This window comes from Tripterygium wilfordii, chromosome 9, assembly GCF_013401445.1.
Source record: "Tripterygium wilfordii isolate XIE 37 chromosome 9, ASM1340144v1, whole genome shotgun sequence".
Taxonomy (NCBI): domain Eukaryota; kingdom Viridiplantae; phylum Streptophyta; class Magnoliopsida; order Celastrales; family Celastraceae; genus Tripterygium; species Tripterygium wilfordii.
Window position 1 is genome coordinate 6,790,766 of NC_052240.1, and position 16,594 is coordinate 6,807,359.

The 16,594-nt window shown below is 42.5% G+C and overlaps 1 protein-coding gene across 1 annotated transcript; it reads right to left on the bottom strand.

Annotated features, from left to right (window-relative positions):
- Window positions 1-3,216: 3,216 nt before the first annotated feature.
- LOC120005979 lies at window positions 3,217-4,953 on the bottom strand. The gene is made up of 4 exons (XM_038855858.1): window positions 4,690-4,953; window positions 4,297-4,639; window positions 3,539-4,125; window positions 3,217-3,237 (listed from the first exon to the last, which is right to left on the bottom strand). Exons 1-4 carry the CDS (start codon window positions 4,951-4,953, stop codon window positions 3,217-3,219), a joined length of 1,215 nt encoding a protein of 404 aa, XP_038711786.1.
- Window positions 4,954-16,594: the final 11,641 nt, after the last annotated feature.

Below are 16,594 nucleotides of genomic sequence, written 5' to 3' on the forward strand. Positions count from 1 at the left end.
TTTCCCAGCCTCAACCAACCTATTATTCGGTAAACCCATCCTCCAATCAATATAAAAACAACTTCAATTGCACATATCCAATACAAATTAATTCAATAAATCAAGAACTCCTTACCTTCTCTTACCCAAAACTTCCCAAATTCTTGAACTTCACATACTCAAGCTTACTACTCCAATCGACAATAGGATCTAGCAATACAACCATAAACAAGTCTAAATCAACCTATTATATCACTAATTTCATCTAGTTTAGAGAATTTCCCCCAAATCCACAAAACCAATAAACCCTAGTATCCCAAATCCCCCAATCTTTAGATACTAACCTTTAGGTTTAAGAAACTTACCAAGGTTGTAGAAACAAGTAGAGAGAAGGGATTTAAGCTTCCTTTAGGCCTCAAATGATGTAGGAACCCATGGGTTTTAGTTTGGGTTCAAACCTTGAAAGATTAGAACAAAGAGAGAAATCTAAGAATGTGTAAGCTAGAGAGAGAAGTTATGAATCCAACTTGAAACAACTTGAAAGAGAGTAATCTTACCTTGATTGATGATCTTAGATTGATTGGAGGGAGGAAATTTGAGAGAGAATGGGGTTTAGGGTTTTTTAGGTCGGGTATTTTGAAAGAAATCGTGAAAATGGGTGTTTTTAAACAATCTCGGGTTGCAGATTTTAGGAAGTGTCCAGACACCTCTATAGGTGTCCGGACAATTATGCCTAAAAACCCCCCTGTTCAGTTTTCTTCTGTATCTGTCCGGACGGTTACCCCTGTAATAAAAAAATTTCAGTTTTAAACCCCTCGTACACCCCCCAAATCACTCGGTATTAATTTCTAATGATTTTATACATATCTCTATACTCAACACATGATCATTCTACTTATTTTCTAAAAGAAAAAGAAGTTTGGGGTATTACATCCTCTCCCCCTTAAGTAAATTTCGTCCCCGAAATTTAAAAGTACCTAGGCTTGTGAATAAATGTGGATATTTCTCCTTCATTTTCGACTCAAGCTCCCAAGTCGCCTCTTCTGTGTCGTGATGTATCCACAAGACCTTTACCAACGGTATGGTACTTGATCATGTGACCTTGTCCTTTCTATCTAAAATCCTCATCGGTTGAAGAGTGTAGCTTCCATCTTCCTCCACTTCTAATGTAGTCCAATCTAAAACATGGGATGGATCCGGCTCATATTTTCGTAACATGGAAACATGAAACACATTATGAACTTTAGCCAATTTTGGCGGAAGCGCTAAACGATAGTCTACCGGTCCAACTAGCTCAAGAATTTCAAAACGACCCACAAACCGTGGTGCCAACTTTCCTTGCTTGCTATACCTTTGAATGCCACGTCGTGGACTAACTTTCAAAAATACCTTGTCCCCAACCGCAAATTCCAATGGCCTTCTCCTCTTATCCGCATAGGACTTTTGCATACTTTGAGCCGTGATCAACCTTTTTCTAATCTTTTCAATTCCGTCTCTCGTCTCCTTCACCATTTCGGGTCCCGATACTACTTTCTCTCCAACCTCCGTCCAACACAATGGTGACCTACAAGGCCTTCCATAAAGTGCTTCAAATGGTGCCATCTCGATGCTACTCTGGTATGAGTTGTTGTACACAAACTCTGTCAAATGTAGGTATTTCTCTCAATTACCACCAAAATCTACCACACTAGCACGCAACATATCCTCTAAAATCTGGATTGTCCTCTCACTTTGTCCATCACTCTACGGATGATATGGCGTAGTGAAATCCAGCTGTGTCCCTAAGGCCTCCTGCAAACTACCCCAAAATCTACCCGTGAATCGCGGGTCTCGATCCGACACAATGGATAGTGGCACTCCGTGGAGTCGCACTATCTCCTGCACGTACAATGTACTCAATGAATCCAAAGTGTCCGTCTTGTTCACCGGTAGGAAGTGAGCTGATTTGGTCAATCTATCAACTATCACCCAAACGGTATCCTTTTGTTTAGGTGTCATCGGCAACGCCGTCACAAAGTCCATAGTGATCATCTCCCATTTCCATTGTGCTACCGGTAGAGGTTGTAACAGACCTGCCGGCCTTTGGTGTTCCGCCTTCACTTGTTGACATGTCAAACATCTTACCACAAATCTAGCTACATCAGCCTTCATGCCTCTCCACCAAAAGTTTCTTCTCAAGTCTTGGTACATCTTCGTGCCTCCGGGATGCATAGCAAATTGAGAATGATGTGCTTATTTCAAAATATCCTCTTGTAGCTCCTTGTCATCGGGTACTATCAATCTCCCTACAAACCTAACACCTCCATCATCACCCCGGACCCATCCAGAGTCCTCCTCAAATGTATCAAAAATCGGGTTCCCATTTTGTGCATCCATCACCTTTTGAATCAACATTGGTCTAGAAGTCATACTACCCAAATACACCCTTTTCCTCTACAGTTTGCAACTCCAAACCAAATTGACTTATTGTCTCTACAATTCCCCACTCATGTATAAACAAACTAGCAACTTTATGCTTTCTACTCAATGCATCTGCAACCACATTTGCCTTACTCGGGTGATATTGTAAACTAAAGTCATAGTGCTCTAAATACTCCATCCACCTCCTTTGTCGCAAATCCAACTCTCTTTGGGTGAATAGATACTTAAGACTCTTATGATCTGAAAATACCTCAAATTTTTCCCCATAAAGATAATACCTCCATTGCTTCAAGGCAAATACAATTGCCGCCAACTCCAAATCATGAACCGGATAGTTTTTCTCATGTATCTTCAACAATCTAGAACCATACTCTAGTACCCTATCTCTTTGCATCAACACACAACCCAACCCCACTCCGGAAGCATCACAATACACTTGGTAACCTACACTTCTCTCCGGAACCACTAATACCGGTGGGGATGCCAACCTACCCTTTAACTCCTTAAAGGCTTTCTCATACTCATCCGACCACACAAATGGTGTACCTTTCCGCGTAAGTTGCATCATAGGTGCGGCAACACGCGAAAAGTCTTGGATAAACCTCCTATAATAGCCCGCTAATCCCAAGAAGCTCCTAATCTCCGAAACATTCTTAGGTCTCTCCCAATTCAACATGGATTCAACCTTAGAGTCATCTACCGCAATGCCCTCTTGCTTAATTACATGGCCTAAGAATTTCACCTCCGTAGCCCAAAACTCACATTTACTCAACTTAGCATATAATTGATTCTCCCTCAACATTTGCAACACTAACCTCAAGTGTTCCTCATGCTCTTCTATCGTCAGAGAATAAATCAAAATATCATCAATAAACACAACCACAAATCTATCCAAAAATGGAAGAAGGACCCTTTGCATCAAATCCATAAACACCGCCGGAGCATTTGTCAACCCAAAGGGCATCAATAAAAACTCATAGTGCCCATATCGTGTCCTAAATGCCGTCTTTGAAATATCCTCATTTCTAATCCTCAATTGGTGGTACCCCGAACGTTAATCAATCTTAGAGAAATGCTTAGCACCTCTCAATTGATCAAACAAATCATTTATCTGTGACAATGGATACTTGTTCTTTACCATAACCTTATTCAATTGCCGATAATCTATACACATCCTCAACGAGCCATATTTCTTCTTTACAAACAATACTGGTGCTCCCCATGGAGGCACACTTGGTCTAATAAACCCCAAGTATTGCAACTCTTCCAACTGAGTCATTAACTCCTTCAATTCGGCCGGAGCCATTCGATATGGTGGAATCGAAATTGGCTTAACATTTGGATGCAATTCAATAGTAAAATCAATCTCCCTCTTCGGTGGTAATCCGGGTAATTCATCTGGAAATACATCCATGTACTCCTCTACCACACGGGTCGGAGTAGCTACATCACTCCTAGGTGCCGACGTAATCAAACTCGTGATCCTACAATTTTGATATAAAGGATTGTCCATGAAGTGAGGACATGGAACACCCTTCGACCCGTGTAACTGTATCACCCCTCCTTCTGGTACATTAAGAGTGACTTTCCTTTCCCAAAAGTCCATCAATGCATGATGCTTGGTTAACCAATCTACTCCAAAGATTACATCAAAATCCTTGAAGTCTAAGACATACAAATCAGCCTTTAGAGCTACACTACCAAACCGGCACACACAATCAATAACTACACCCTCCAATGAGGTGAAATGCCCAAAAGAAGTGTCTACCGTAAACATTCGCCTCATTGGAGAGATTTTCAAACTCAATGCATGAGCAAGGGATGTAGAAATGAATGATGTCATAGCTCCTGAATCATATAACACCTTTGCCCAACAATTTGAAATGAGAAAGGTACCTTCAATGAAGTTAGGATGCTCAGATGCTTCATGGTGTCCTAATGCATATGCTCTTCCATGAGTCAATGCTGTCTGCTGCTTAGCCCCACCCCGCCCCCTTCCTCTTGACGGAACAGTAGAAGGAAGAGCTGGAGTAGGAGCTGGTGGTGGCAAACCTGGTGCCTGTGACTGCTCTGAAGCTCTACCACCTTGTGGGTACTCATATTTCCTATGACCAACCATACCACACCCATAACACCTGACTCCCATAATAGGGCACTGACTCTTCTTATGGCCCTCCTTGCCGCACTTGCAACACACAATCTTACCATCCCTTGGCCCCGAACCTTTGCCTTGATCAACCTTCTGGCCCCTTAAGCCTTGAAACTCAATCCTTGGTTTCTTCTGACTACCTCCTCCACTACCATTAATTGTTGAACTTTGCGACCCTTCTGCACATCCCAATATTGGCGGAAGTTGCGCTCTTCTCGCTCTAACTCTAGTGCCATATCCACCGTCTCATCATAAGTTCGCACCCTAGAAGCAATCACCATTCTGCAAATGCTCGGAAGTAGACCATCTCGGTATTTCTCAGCTTTGCTCTCATCATCTGGAGCATACTTCTTCCCATACTTGTACAACTCCTCATACTTCTTGGTATATTGTGACACTGTCATCTCAGGTGTCTACACCAAATCAAGATACAGTTTGGCCTTATTCGCCTGGAAAGACCGTGGCACGAACCGTTGCGTGAATAGTAACTCAAAGGACACCCAAGTCAAATCATTCTTCCTTTGATCCAAGGAATCCCACCACTCAAAAGTTGTCCCCCTCAAATAATATGAGATCAACATCATCCTCCTATTGTCCGGTATATCTAAAGTCTCTAATCGCCTGCTCATCTGGCGGAACCACTCCCCAGCTTCAAATCCCTCCCCCTCTCCAGAAAACTCCGGGGGATTTGTCTTACGCAGCTGCTCCATCTCATATAACTCTCGTCCAGGTCTCGATACATCTCTATCCCCAATATCAACTCCTGAAATCTGCCCCTCACTGCGGTCCACCGGTGCCCTAACCATCTGAGTCTGTACTACTTGAGCTAGTGACCTCACTATCTCCACAATGTCCCTCATGGATACTGGTGGCTCCTCCACAGTAGGAAAGGTCACCTGCACTCCTGGGGTCTCCCGCACCTGCCTTGGTGCAACAACCGTAGTCCTCGCATGTTGACCACTCCCTGTATGTGGCTCATTCTGTACAATCCCCTCCTCTCGTGCCCCTATATCCGAATCAGGTACTGACTCCTGTGTACTGGAAGTACGCCTAGTAGTACGTGTTGTCCTACCACCCTGGCTCCGATACCAGATCCTATATTTCGTAACCTGGCTCCGATACCAAAATGTAACGCCCCGACCCGGAATGCGCTAGTTTTGGAACTCTATAAATTGAACTACAATAAATTCAATCATCAAACCACCAAAAAAATAATTCAATCGCACCTCCCCATAATATAGAGGAAGCCAACCTGGAGTAACACGCAACAATTTCACAAACATATTCACAACCTAGGCAGGGCCTCTGGCTATCTAACAAGAACATCACAACTTAAATTCTCAATTCTAAGCAGGGCCTCAGGCCACCAAACAGTCACACATAATTTCTCCACACAACAACATATATAGTCAATATCCAGCACAAATAGCAATTCTGAAAACATAAGAATCGTCAGGACTCGAAGTCCACAAACCCGGCTCGGGAGTCCCGATTACACGGAGTACCCTCCCTATCGTCCATCCCGTCATCTAACAGGGACATCACACAATGTCTTGACAAGGTAACATAATTACGACAAAATAATAACATATATCAAGTTTAGAACTATTTAGTCCTATCACCCTCCAGGGGTCCATCCATGTCACGCACCCTCCTCCTGATCCGCGACCCTGGTACCGGCACTAGACTCACTTGTAAGGAGGGAATAGGAGAAAGAAAAGGGTGAGCGAAAGGCCCAATAGGGAATAATAAGGAGTAATTGAATAAATAAGGCTGAAATATTAAATAAAGGCACAAATGCAACAATATGATAGCTAACATCATGTACATCAAACACAAGTAGATATCTACATCATATGAGATCCTAACTTGGCCTACCGACATCCCTACACATATTGGGACCCTGAACAGCCCAACGGCATCATCACATGGTGTTCAAGCACATATGAAATCTTGATCCGGCCCACCGATATTCCCGTAGTCATGGGAACCCTGAACGGCCCAACGACATTCCACATTTCACATCAATCACAACTAGGAGATATACGGGTCCATACCCGACATCTTCCATGCAATTACAATGCATGTCTAACATGGTTATGCAATAGGTAACCTACAACCTATATATATACATATACTACTACATGATGCATGTTTAAGAGTAATTCATGCTCAATGGAAGATTGAACAAGCGGGGTATGCATTATAATTCAAATCATATAATAAATAAATCACAAAGTGGGGTTATTCTCCCTTAGGCACAATTAAGGCGAGAATGCATCATAATGAGCAATGGAGAAAAATAAATGTTCCCAATAGGAATACATATTGAAGGAGAATAACAAAGGATGGAATTTCCCTACCTCGCACTCCAAAAATTAGCTATGTAAATCAATACTCAACCTTGACTTTTCCCCGCCTCAACCAACCTATTATTCGGTAAACCCATCCTCCAATCAATATAAAAACTACTTCAATTGCACATATCCAATACAAATTAATTCAATAAATCAAGAACTCCTTACCTTCTCTTACCCAAAACTTCCCAAATTCTTGAACTTCACCTACTCAAGCTTACTACACCAATCGACAATAGGATCTAGCAATACAACCATAAACAAGTCTAAATCAACCTATTATATCACTAATTTCATCTAGTTTAGAGAATTTCCCCCAAATCCACAAAACCCATAAACCCTAGAATCCCAAATCCCCCAATCTTTAGATACTAACCTTTAGGTTTAAGAAACTTACCAAGGTTGTAGAAACAAGTAGAGAGAAGGGATTTAAGCTTCCTTTAGGCCTCAAATGATGTAGGAACCCATGGGTTTGAGTTTGGGTTCAAACCTTGAAAGATTAGAACAAAGAGAGAAATTTAAGAATGTGTAAGCTACAGAGAGAAGTTAGGAATCCAACTTGAAACAACTTGAAAGAGAGTAATCTTACCTTGATTGATGATCTTAGATTGATTGGAGGGAGGAAATTTGAGAGAAAATGGGGTTTAGGGTTTGTTTAGGTCGGGTATTTTGAAAGAAATCGCGAAAATGGGTGTTTTTAAACAATCTCGGGCTACAGATTTTTGGAAGTGTCCAGACACGTCTATAGGTTTCCGGACACTTATGCCTAAAAACCCCTCTGTTCAGTTTTCTACTGTATCTGTCCAGACGGTTTTTAAAACTGTCCGGACGGTTACCCCTATAATAAAAAAATTTCAGTTTTAAACCCCTCGTACACCCCCCAAATCACTCGGTATTAATTTCTAATGATTTTATACATCTCTATACTCAACACATGATGATTCTACTTATTTTCTAAAAGAAAAAGAAGTTTGGGGTATTACAGGGTAGGGGACGACATGAGGCGAATGAGCCTCAGGGGGTAGATGAGGCGGGTGTGCCCGAGGTAGCCCCATTAGAGAGTGGGCGAGGACGGAGAGGTAGGGGTGCGAGACGTGGTAGAGGTGTGAGACGTGGGAGGGGTAGGGGTATGGGCATGTGGGGAGTGTATATAGACCCAGTGGATGATGTTGAGGAGGATTAGGAGGTACGACCGGTGCCACATGAGGTAGAGGTGGTAGTGACTATTTTACGGCAGGAGGTTTGGGATGTTACTGAGTTGGTGCGAGCTCTTGGGCAGACTGTTATGGGACTTGTGACGCAGATTGCTGCTCCAGGCCCAGCTGCATTACAGGCACTTATTGAGGGTTCAGCATTGGTTCCGGCTCTAGGTGGGTTATAGGAGGGTGCAAGACAGATTGTGGCGGCACAGGTAGCTCCTTGGGTGACTGATACTTTGATTAAGGAGCTAGCCGAGTTATGGAAGATGAATCCTCCGGTTTATAGGGAAGTGATAGTTCCAGTTGAAGTAGAGGAGTGGCTTCACTAGTTACGTAGGAAGATGACTTCCTTACGAATTCCTGAGGAAAGGAGGGCTTTATTAGCTGCAGAGTTTCTAGATGGGGATGTTTTTACCTGGTGGGAGGTGATGACAGTTAGTCAGGGTAGAGAGGGTATGCCGCGGGCAGAGTTTGAGACAGCTTTTCTGGCACAGTATGTACCATAGACAATGCGTGTAGCTAAAGCTAAGGAGTTTCTTATGTTGATTCAGTCTCCAGACATGACAGTGACACAGTATCAGGCTCGTTTTGAGGAGTTCGGGTGGTATGGGGAGGAGTATATTTGCACCGAGCAAAAGAAGATACTGAGATTTAGGAGAGGATTTTCGTCAAAGATTTCACCTCATTTGGCGGCTCAGACTATCACTACCTATCGTGAGTGTATTGATAAGGCACTCGGAGTGGAGAAGACTTTGGTGGAGATTAAGGATTATTGGGAGATTCACAAGAGGAAGCTTGAGAGTTCTACATCTGCTTCTGGCAAGAGTAGTCAGCACAGACAGAGGACTGATACCTGGGGGCAACAGTAGAGCCAGGGGTAGGGTTCTTAGAGTCGGAGGCAGGGTTACCGAGGACCTAGGCAGGGACAGCAAGGTCCTAGACAGGTTCAGTAGGGGCAGAGATAGGGTCAGCAGGGGTAAAGATCAGACCAGTAGAGACAGGCTCCGAGGCGGGACCAGCAGCCTCAACACTACTATGCATATGGTCATGTGGGCCATATGTGTTGGGATTGTCCTATGGCAAACAACCTGTTATGTTTTTGGTGTGCTTTGCCAGGGCATACTAGGAGAGACTGTCCACAGGGTGGAGGACCTGCATTGCCAGTACCTCGAGGTCAGAGGGCTCCAGCTCCAGTTCCAGCACCAGCACCGATTCTGGTACCGAGGGGTCCTGTAGGACGGGGTAGGCCACCAACTCAGCAGCAGCAAGTTCAAAGAGGTGGAGTGTATGCACTGGCCCTGATGCAGTACCAGCAGAGCGAAACCATTTGGGAGGTAGGTTTCTCTTATTTAGTTCTTGGGCACGTGTCTTGTTTGACACTGGTGCTATGCATTCATTTATTTCTGCATCATTTGCTGAGGTATTGGGTTTAGAGATTTCGGGAGTGGCGAGGTGATTTATAGTTCATTCACCCCTAGGACTAGGTACCGTGATTAGTGGTATTTGTAGGGACTGTGTGTTTAGTTTCGCAGACCATGAGTTTAGAGCGGATCTGTTTGTGATGCCATTTACTGATTTTGATGTCATTCTTGGATTGGATTGGTTGACTGGGTGTGAGGCAATTATAGAGTGTGCGGAGAGGAGGATTACACTGACCACACCTACGGGGAGGGTTAGATTTCGTGTGACGAGGCTTCTTCCATGTCCACATTTTCTAGATAATCCTCAGTACACGGATTGTGTTATAGCGGGTTTGATTACTTCAGTGTCTAGGGAGGATTCTTCGACCCCTATACCGGTTGTGGAGCATTACATGGATGTTTTTCTTGATGCTTTACCGGGGTTGCCACCGTAGAGGGAGATTGATTTTGTGATTGAGCTGTATCCGGGTGCAGATCCAATTTTCATACCATCGTACGAGATGGCACCAGCAGAGCTGAAAGAGTTAGACACTCAGTTGACAGGTTTACAGAAGTTGGGTTTTATCAGACCGAGCACTTCACCTTGGGCAGCACCTGTTCTGTTTGTGAAAAAGAATGATGGTACGATGCGTATGTGTGTGGACTACCAACAGCTGAATAGGGTGACAGTGAAGAACAAAGATCCATTGCCGAGGATTAATGATTTGTTTGATCAGTTGAGGGGTAGCCATTATTACTCCAAGATTGATCTCAGATCGAGGTACCACCAGTTGAGGATCCGGGAGGAGGATATTCCGTAGACAGCTTTTCGCATACGGTTTGGCCATTATGAGTACTTGGTTATGCCATTTGGGCTAACCAATGCACCTGCAGCGTTTATGGATGGATTTGATGCATAGGGTGTTTAGGCTGTATCTGGATCAGTTTGTGATTGTTTTCATTGATGATATATTGGTTTATTCAGCCATTGAGGAGGAGCATGTCAGACACTTGGAGATTGTGTTGCAGACGCTCAGAGAGCATAGGCTGTATCCAAGCTGAGTAAGTGTGAGTTTTGGGTGACTCAGGTGAAATTTTTAGGGCATGTGATTTCTCAGGAGGGTATAGCGGTGGATCCAGCTAAGGTGGAGGCAGTGGTGGCATGGAAGAGACCGAAGAATGTGCGAGAGATTCACAGTTTCCTGGGATTAACAGGTTACTATCGGCGTTTTATCGAGGGGTTCTCGAGGATTGCGGCACCGATGACGTAGTTGACCCGAAAGGATACTCCGTTTGTATGGACAGACGAGTGTGAACAGGCTTTCCAAGAGTTGAAGACTCGGCTCACATCACCTCCAGTGTTGGTGATACCAGACAGAGGTATTGGTTATCAGGTGTATTATGATGTTTCAGGAGTTGGATTGGGTTGTGTTCTGATGCAGCAGGAGAGGGTGGTTGTTGAATATGCTTCACGTCTATTGAAGCCTCACGAGAGGAATTATCTTGTGCACAATTTGGACTTGGCTACAATGGTGTTTGCACTTAAGCAGTGGAGATATTATCTTTATGGAGAGAGGTTCGAGGTATTGTCAGATCACAGGAGTCTTCGATACTTGCTTACTTAGAGGGATCTAAACCAGAGACAACATAGATGGATGGAGTATCTGGAGCACTTTGATTTTACCTTACAGTATCATCCAGGCAAGGCCAATGTGGTGGCTGACGCCTTGAGTAGGAGATTGGTTGCAACTTGGTTGGCTATTCGGGAGTTTAGGTTGGTGGATACACTTAGTCAGTATCGACTGGATATGGAGGAGCGTGGAGACGTATTGAGGTTACGGAGTTTGATTGCTCGTCCGACACTTGTACAGCGAGTGTTGGATGCACAGTTGAGGGATGCATTATTTGATGACGTTGAGGATATGGAGGGATGGGTCAGAGGCATTGATGGTGGAGTTAGATTTTGGGGTAGATTAGTGGTTCCAGAGGATACAGAGTTACGAGAGGAGATACTTCGGGAGGCACACTACTCACGATTTGCGATACATCCTGGTGCTACCAAGATATATCGAGATTTATGGAGGCAGTATTGGTGGAGTGGCATGAAGAGATATGTGGCACAGACTGTGACCAGATGTCTTATCTGTCAGTAGGTAAAGGCTGAGCATCGAAGACCCACAGGATTGTTCTAGCCGCTTCCATTACCTAAATGGAAGTGGGAGCATATCACTATGGATTTTGTGATGGGTTTACCTAAGACTTCGCGGAGACATGATGTAGTTTGTGTTGTTGTGGATCGGTTGACAAAGGCAGCTCATTTTATGCCTATTCGTCAGACAGATTTGATTGAGTCGTTGACAAGATTATATGTACGGGAGATAGTCTGATTGCATGGGGTACCATTGAGTATTGATCGGGATCCCAGGTTTACTTCACGGTTCTGGGGCAATTTTCAGGATACACTGGGGACGAAACTGAACTTTGGTACAACTTTTCATCCTCAGACTGATAGGCAGAGTGAGCGTACTATTCAGATTTTGGAGGATATGCTTCGGGCTTTTGCGATAGATTTTCGAGGAGATGGGGAGACTCATATTCCTTTAGTGGAGTTTGTGTATAATAATAGCTACCAGAGCAGTATTCAGATGGCACCGTTTGAGGCATTATATGGGAGACCTTGTAGATCACCGTTGTGCTGGTCTGAGGTTGGAGACAGATCATTATTGGGTTCAGAGATGGTGCAGTAGACTATTGAGGCGATGACAGTGATTCGGCGGCGACTTCAGATAGCTCAGTCACGTCAGAAGAGTTACGCGGATAGGAGACGTAGACCTCTAGAGTTTCAGGTGGAGGATCATGTGTTTTTGAGGGTTAGTCCGAAGCGAGGGGTACAAAGATTTAGGAGAGCGGGAAAGTTAGCTCCAAGGTTTATAGGACCATTTGAGATTTTGGAAAGGGTAGGGACGGTAGCTTATCGGTTAGCATTACCCCCACAGTTGTCAGGGGTACATGGTGTATTTCATGTGTCTATGTTACGGAGATACCATAGGGACCTTTTTCATATATTAGATTGGTTTACCTTGGAGATTGGAGAAGATGCTACTTTCGAGACACGTCCTATTAGGATTGTTGATAGACAGGAGAGGCGACTACGGTCGAAGACCATACCCTTGGTTAAGGTGATATTGCAGCATTACGGAGTGGAGGAAACGACTTGGGAGTTGGAGTCGGATATGCAGACTAGATTTCCGGATTTATTCACTACCTAGGTATGATTTTAATTTCGGGGACGAAATTCTCTTAAGGGGAGAAGGATGTAATATCCTGATATGATTTTTTACACTATTCATAGTATCTTGTCGCGTTGATCGAGGTGGAGTGAACCTCGATGATTGTGAACTGGGATTTGGGGAGAATAAAAATTAAATTAAGATAAAAATCTGGAAATATTTTTCATAAATGGAGGATTTAAAAGGAAAATTTTTGGGATAAGAATCACCTTAATCAGAGTTAAATTGGATTAGTTATGTTTTTTTAAGTTTAATACGTATATATGTTTTGTAAATGTACAATGGCATTTCCGTTAAAACTGTAGGGATTACAGTGAAGCTTTAAATTAATAAGTTAAATACCCAGCTTTTGTATTATTTGCAAATACACCCTCTTCTCTACACAACTCACTCTCTCTCTTATTTCTTTCACTTATATACGGGTCCTCCTGCGATCTAATATTTTCGGCGACAGTGAGCGACACCACCGGTACCAAAAGGAGCGCACAATTGGCAGCAACATAACCCAAGTGGAATCACGTTGATCGGAGTTGTCGTTAGGGAGATATCGGAGTTTGAAGTTTCCGGCCACCGTGGGTTTGTTTGGTAGATCAGGCCGATTCCGGCGACGATTTGGCTTGATTCAGGTACCTATGAGTTTATCTCTTCGAGCTCTTCAATTTGGTGTTTGGTTTGGTCGGTTTTTGTGGCCGGATCGTCGGTGACACCAATGGGTTGAGTTAATCCGAGTTGATCGAGTCTGGGCGAGTTGACTCGGTTAACTGGTGTGTTGACCGGTTTGGCACTGTTTGACCCAGTTTGACTCGGTTTGGCACTGTTTGACCCGTTTGACACTGTTTGACCCGATTATACATTGTTTGACCTGGTTTCACCGGTTTTACACTGCTTGACCCGGTTCAATACTTTGACCGTTGACCGAACGTATTTTCACTGGATTTTCGTATATCATGTTTTTCGGTGTAGACGGTGACCCCGATTGAGATTTAGAGAGAGTTGACTTTCGGAATCAAAGGTATATTGGCATCTTTACATAACGAAAGGTTGTACGAAAGGTAAACTAGCAAGTTAAACTTCTAACAACACCAAATAGAGTACAACGGTACACTTTGAAGCTTTCGGAATGCTCAATTCTGCCCATAGACGAGCTTTTCACGTTCTTTGCATTTTCAAACATAACTTAGTCTATTGGCATCCTTTGATTACGAAACGTTGTGCGAAAGCTAAACTAGCAAGTTAGACTTCTAAGAACACTAAATAGAGTACAATCGTCGACTTTGATGTTTTGCGAATGTTAAATTCTGCCCATAGACGAGCTTTTCACGTTTTGTGCAATTTCAAACATAAGTTGGTCTATTGGCATGTTTTGATTACGAAACGTTGTAAGAAAGCTAAACTAGCAAGTTAGACTTAAAAGAAACTAAAAAGAGTACAACGGTTCACTATGATGCTTTTAAAATTCCTAACTATCTTCATAGACGAGCTCTTTGCGATTTAGCGCAATTTCAAATATAACTTGGTCTGTTGGCATGTTTACCTAACGAAAGGTTGTACGAAAGCTAAACAAGCAAGTTAAACTTCTAACAACACTAAATAGAGTACAACGGTCCACTTTGAAGCTTTGGGAATGCTCAATTTTGTCCATAGACGAGCTTTTCACGTTCTGTGCATTTTCAAACAGAACTTGGTCTATTGGCATCCTTTGATTGCGAAACGTTGTACGAAAGCCAAACTAGCAATTTAGACTTCTAAGCACACTAAATAGAGTACAATGGTCCACTTTGATGCTTTACGAATGCTCAATTCTGTCCATTGATGAACATTTCACGTTTTGTGCAATTTCAAGCGTAACTTGGTCTATTGGCATCTTTTGGTTGCGAAACATAGTACAAAAGCTAAACTAGCAAGTTAGGCTTCTAAGAACACTATATAGAGTACAACAGTCCACTTTGATGCTTTCCAATTGCTCCACTCTCTCCATAGATGAGCTTTTCATGGTTTGGGCAATTTCAAACATAACTTGGTCTATTGGCATTTTACCTAACAAAACATTGTACGAAAGATAAACTAGCAAGTTAGATTGATAAGAACACTAAATAGAGTAAACCGGTCTACTTTGATGCTTTGGAAATGCTCAATCTGTCCATGGACGAGCTTCTTAAGATTTGTGCAATTTCAAACATAACTTGGTCTATTGGCAACATTTCAAACATAACTTGGTCTCTAGCTAGACGAGCTTCTGACGTTTTTGTGCAATTCAAATGTAACTTCGTCTACTGGCGTCTTTACTTAACGAAACGTCATACGAAAGCTAAAATAGCAAGTTCGACTTCTAAAAGCACTAAATAGAGTACAACCGTCGACTTTGATGCTTTGGGAATGCTCAATTCTATCCATAGATGAGCTTTTCACGTTTTTTGCAATTTCAAACATAAGTTAGTCTATTGGCATGTTTTGATTACGAAACGTTGTACGAAAACTAAACTAGCAAGTTAGACTTGAAAAGAAACTAAATAGAGTACAACGGTATACTATGATGCTTTTAAATTTCTTAAGTATCTTCATAGGCAAGCTCTTCGCGATTTAGCGTATTTTCTAACAGAACTTGGTTTATTCGCATCTTTACCTAACAAAAGGTTGTACGAAAGCTAAACTAGCAAGTTAAACTTCTAACAACACTAAATAGAGTACAATGGTCCACTTTGAAGCTTTGGGAATGCTCAATTCTATCCATAGACGAGCTTTTCACGTTCTGTGTATTTTCAAACATAACTTGGTCTATTGGCATCCTTTGATTGCGAAACGTTGTACAAAAGCTCAACTAGCATTTTTGACTTTTAAGAACACTAAATAGAGTGCAATGGTCCTTCTTGATGCTTTGCGAATGCTCAATTCTGTCCATAGACGAGCTTTTCATGTTATGTGCAATTTTAAACATAACTTGGTGTATTGACATCTTTTGGTTGTGAAATATAGTACAAAAGCTAAACTAGCAAGTTAGACTTCTAAGAACACTAAATAGAGTACAACAGTCCACTTTGATGCTTTTGAATTGCTCCACTCTCTCCATAGACGAGCTGTTCATGGTTTGGGCAGTTTCAAACATAACTAGGTCTATTGGCATTTTACTGAACAAAACGTTATACGAAAGATAAACTAGCAAGTTAGATTGCTCAGAACACTACATAGAGTAAACCGGTCTACTTTGATGCTTTGGAAATGCTCAATTTGTCCACGGACGAGCTTCTTAAGATTTGTGCAATTTCAAACATAACTTGGTCTGTTGGCATCATTTGATTACGAAACGTTGTACGAAAAGTAAACTAAAAAGTTAGACTGCTAAGAACACTAAATAGAGTATAACGGTACACATTGATACTTTCGAATTACTCAACTCTCTACCTAGACGAGCTTCTGACGTTTTTGTGCAATTCAAACGTAACTTCGTCTAGTGGCGTCTTTACCTAACGAAACGTCATACGAAAGCTAAACTAGCAAGTTTGACTTCTGAAAACACTAAATAGAGTACAACAGTTCACTTTGATGCTTTGGGAATGCTCAATTCTGTCCATAGACGAGGTTTTCACGTTTTCTGAATTTCAAACATAAGTTGGTCTATTGGCATGTTTTGATTACGAAACGTTGTACGAAAGCTAAACTAGCAAGTTACACTTCAAAAGAAACTAAACCGGGTACAACCGTTCATTAAGATGCTTTTAAATTTCTTAACTATCTTCATGGACGAGCCCTTTGCGATTTAGCGTAATTTCAAATAGAACTTGGTCTGTTGGCATGTTTACCT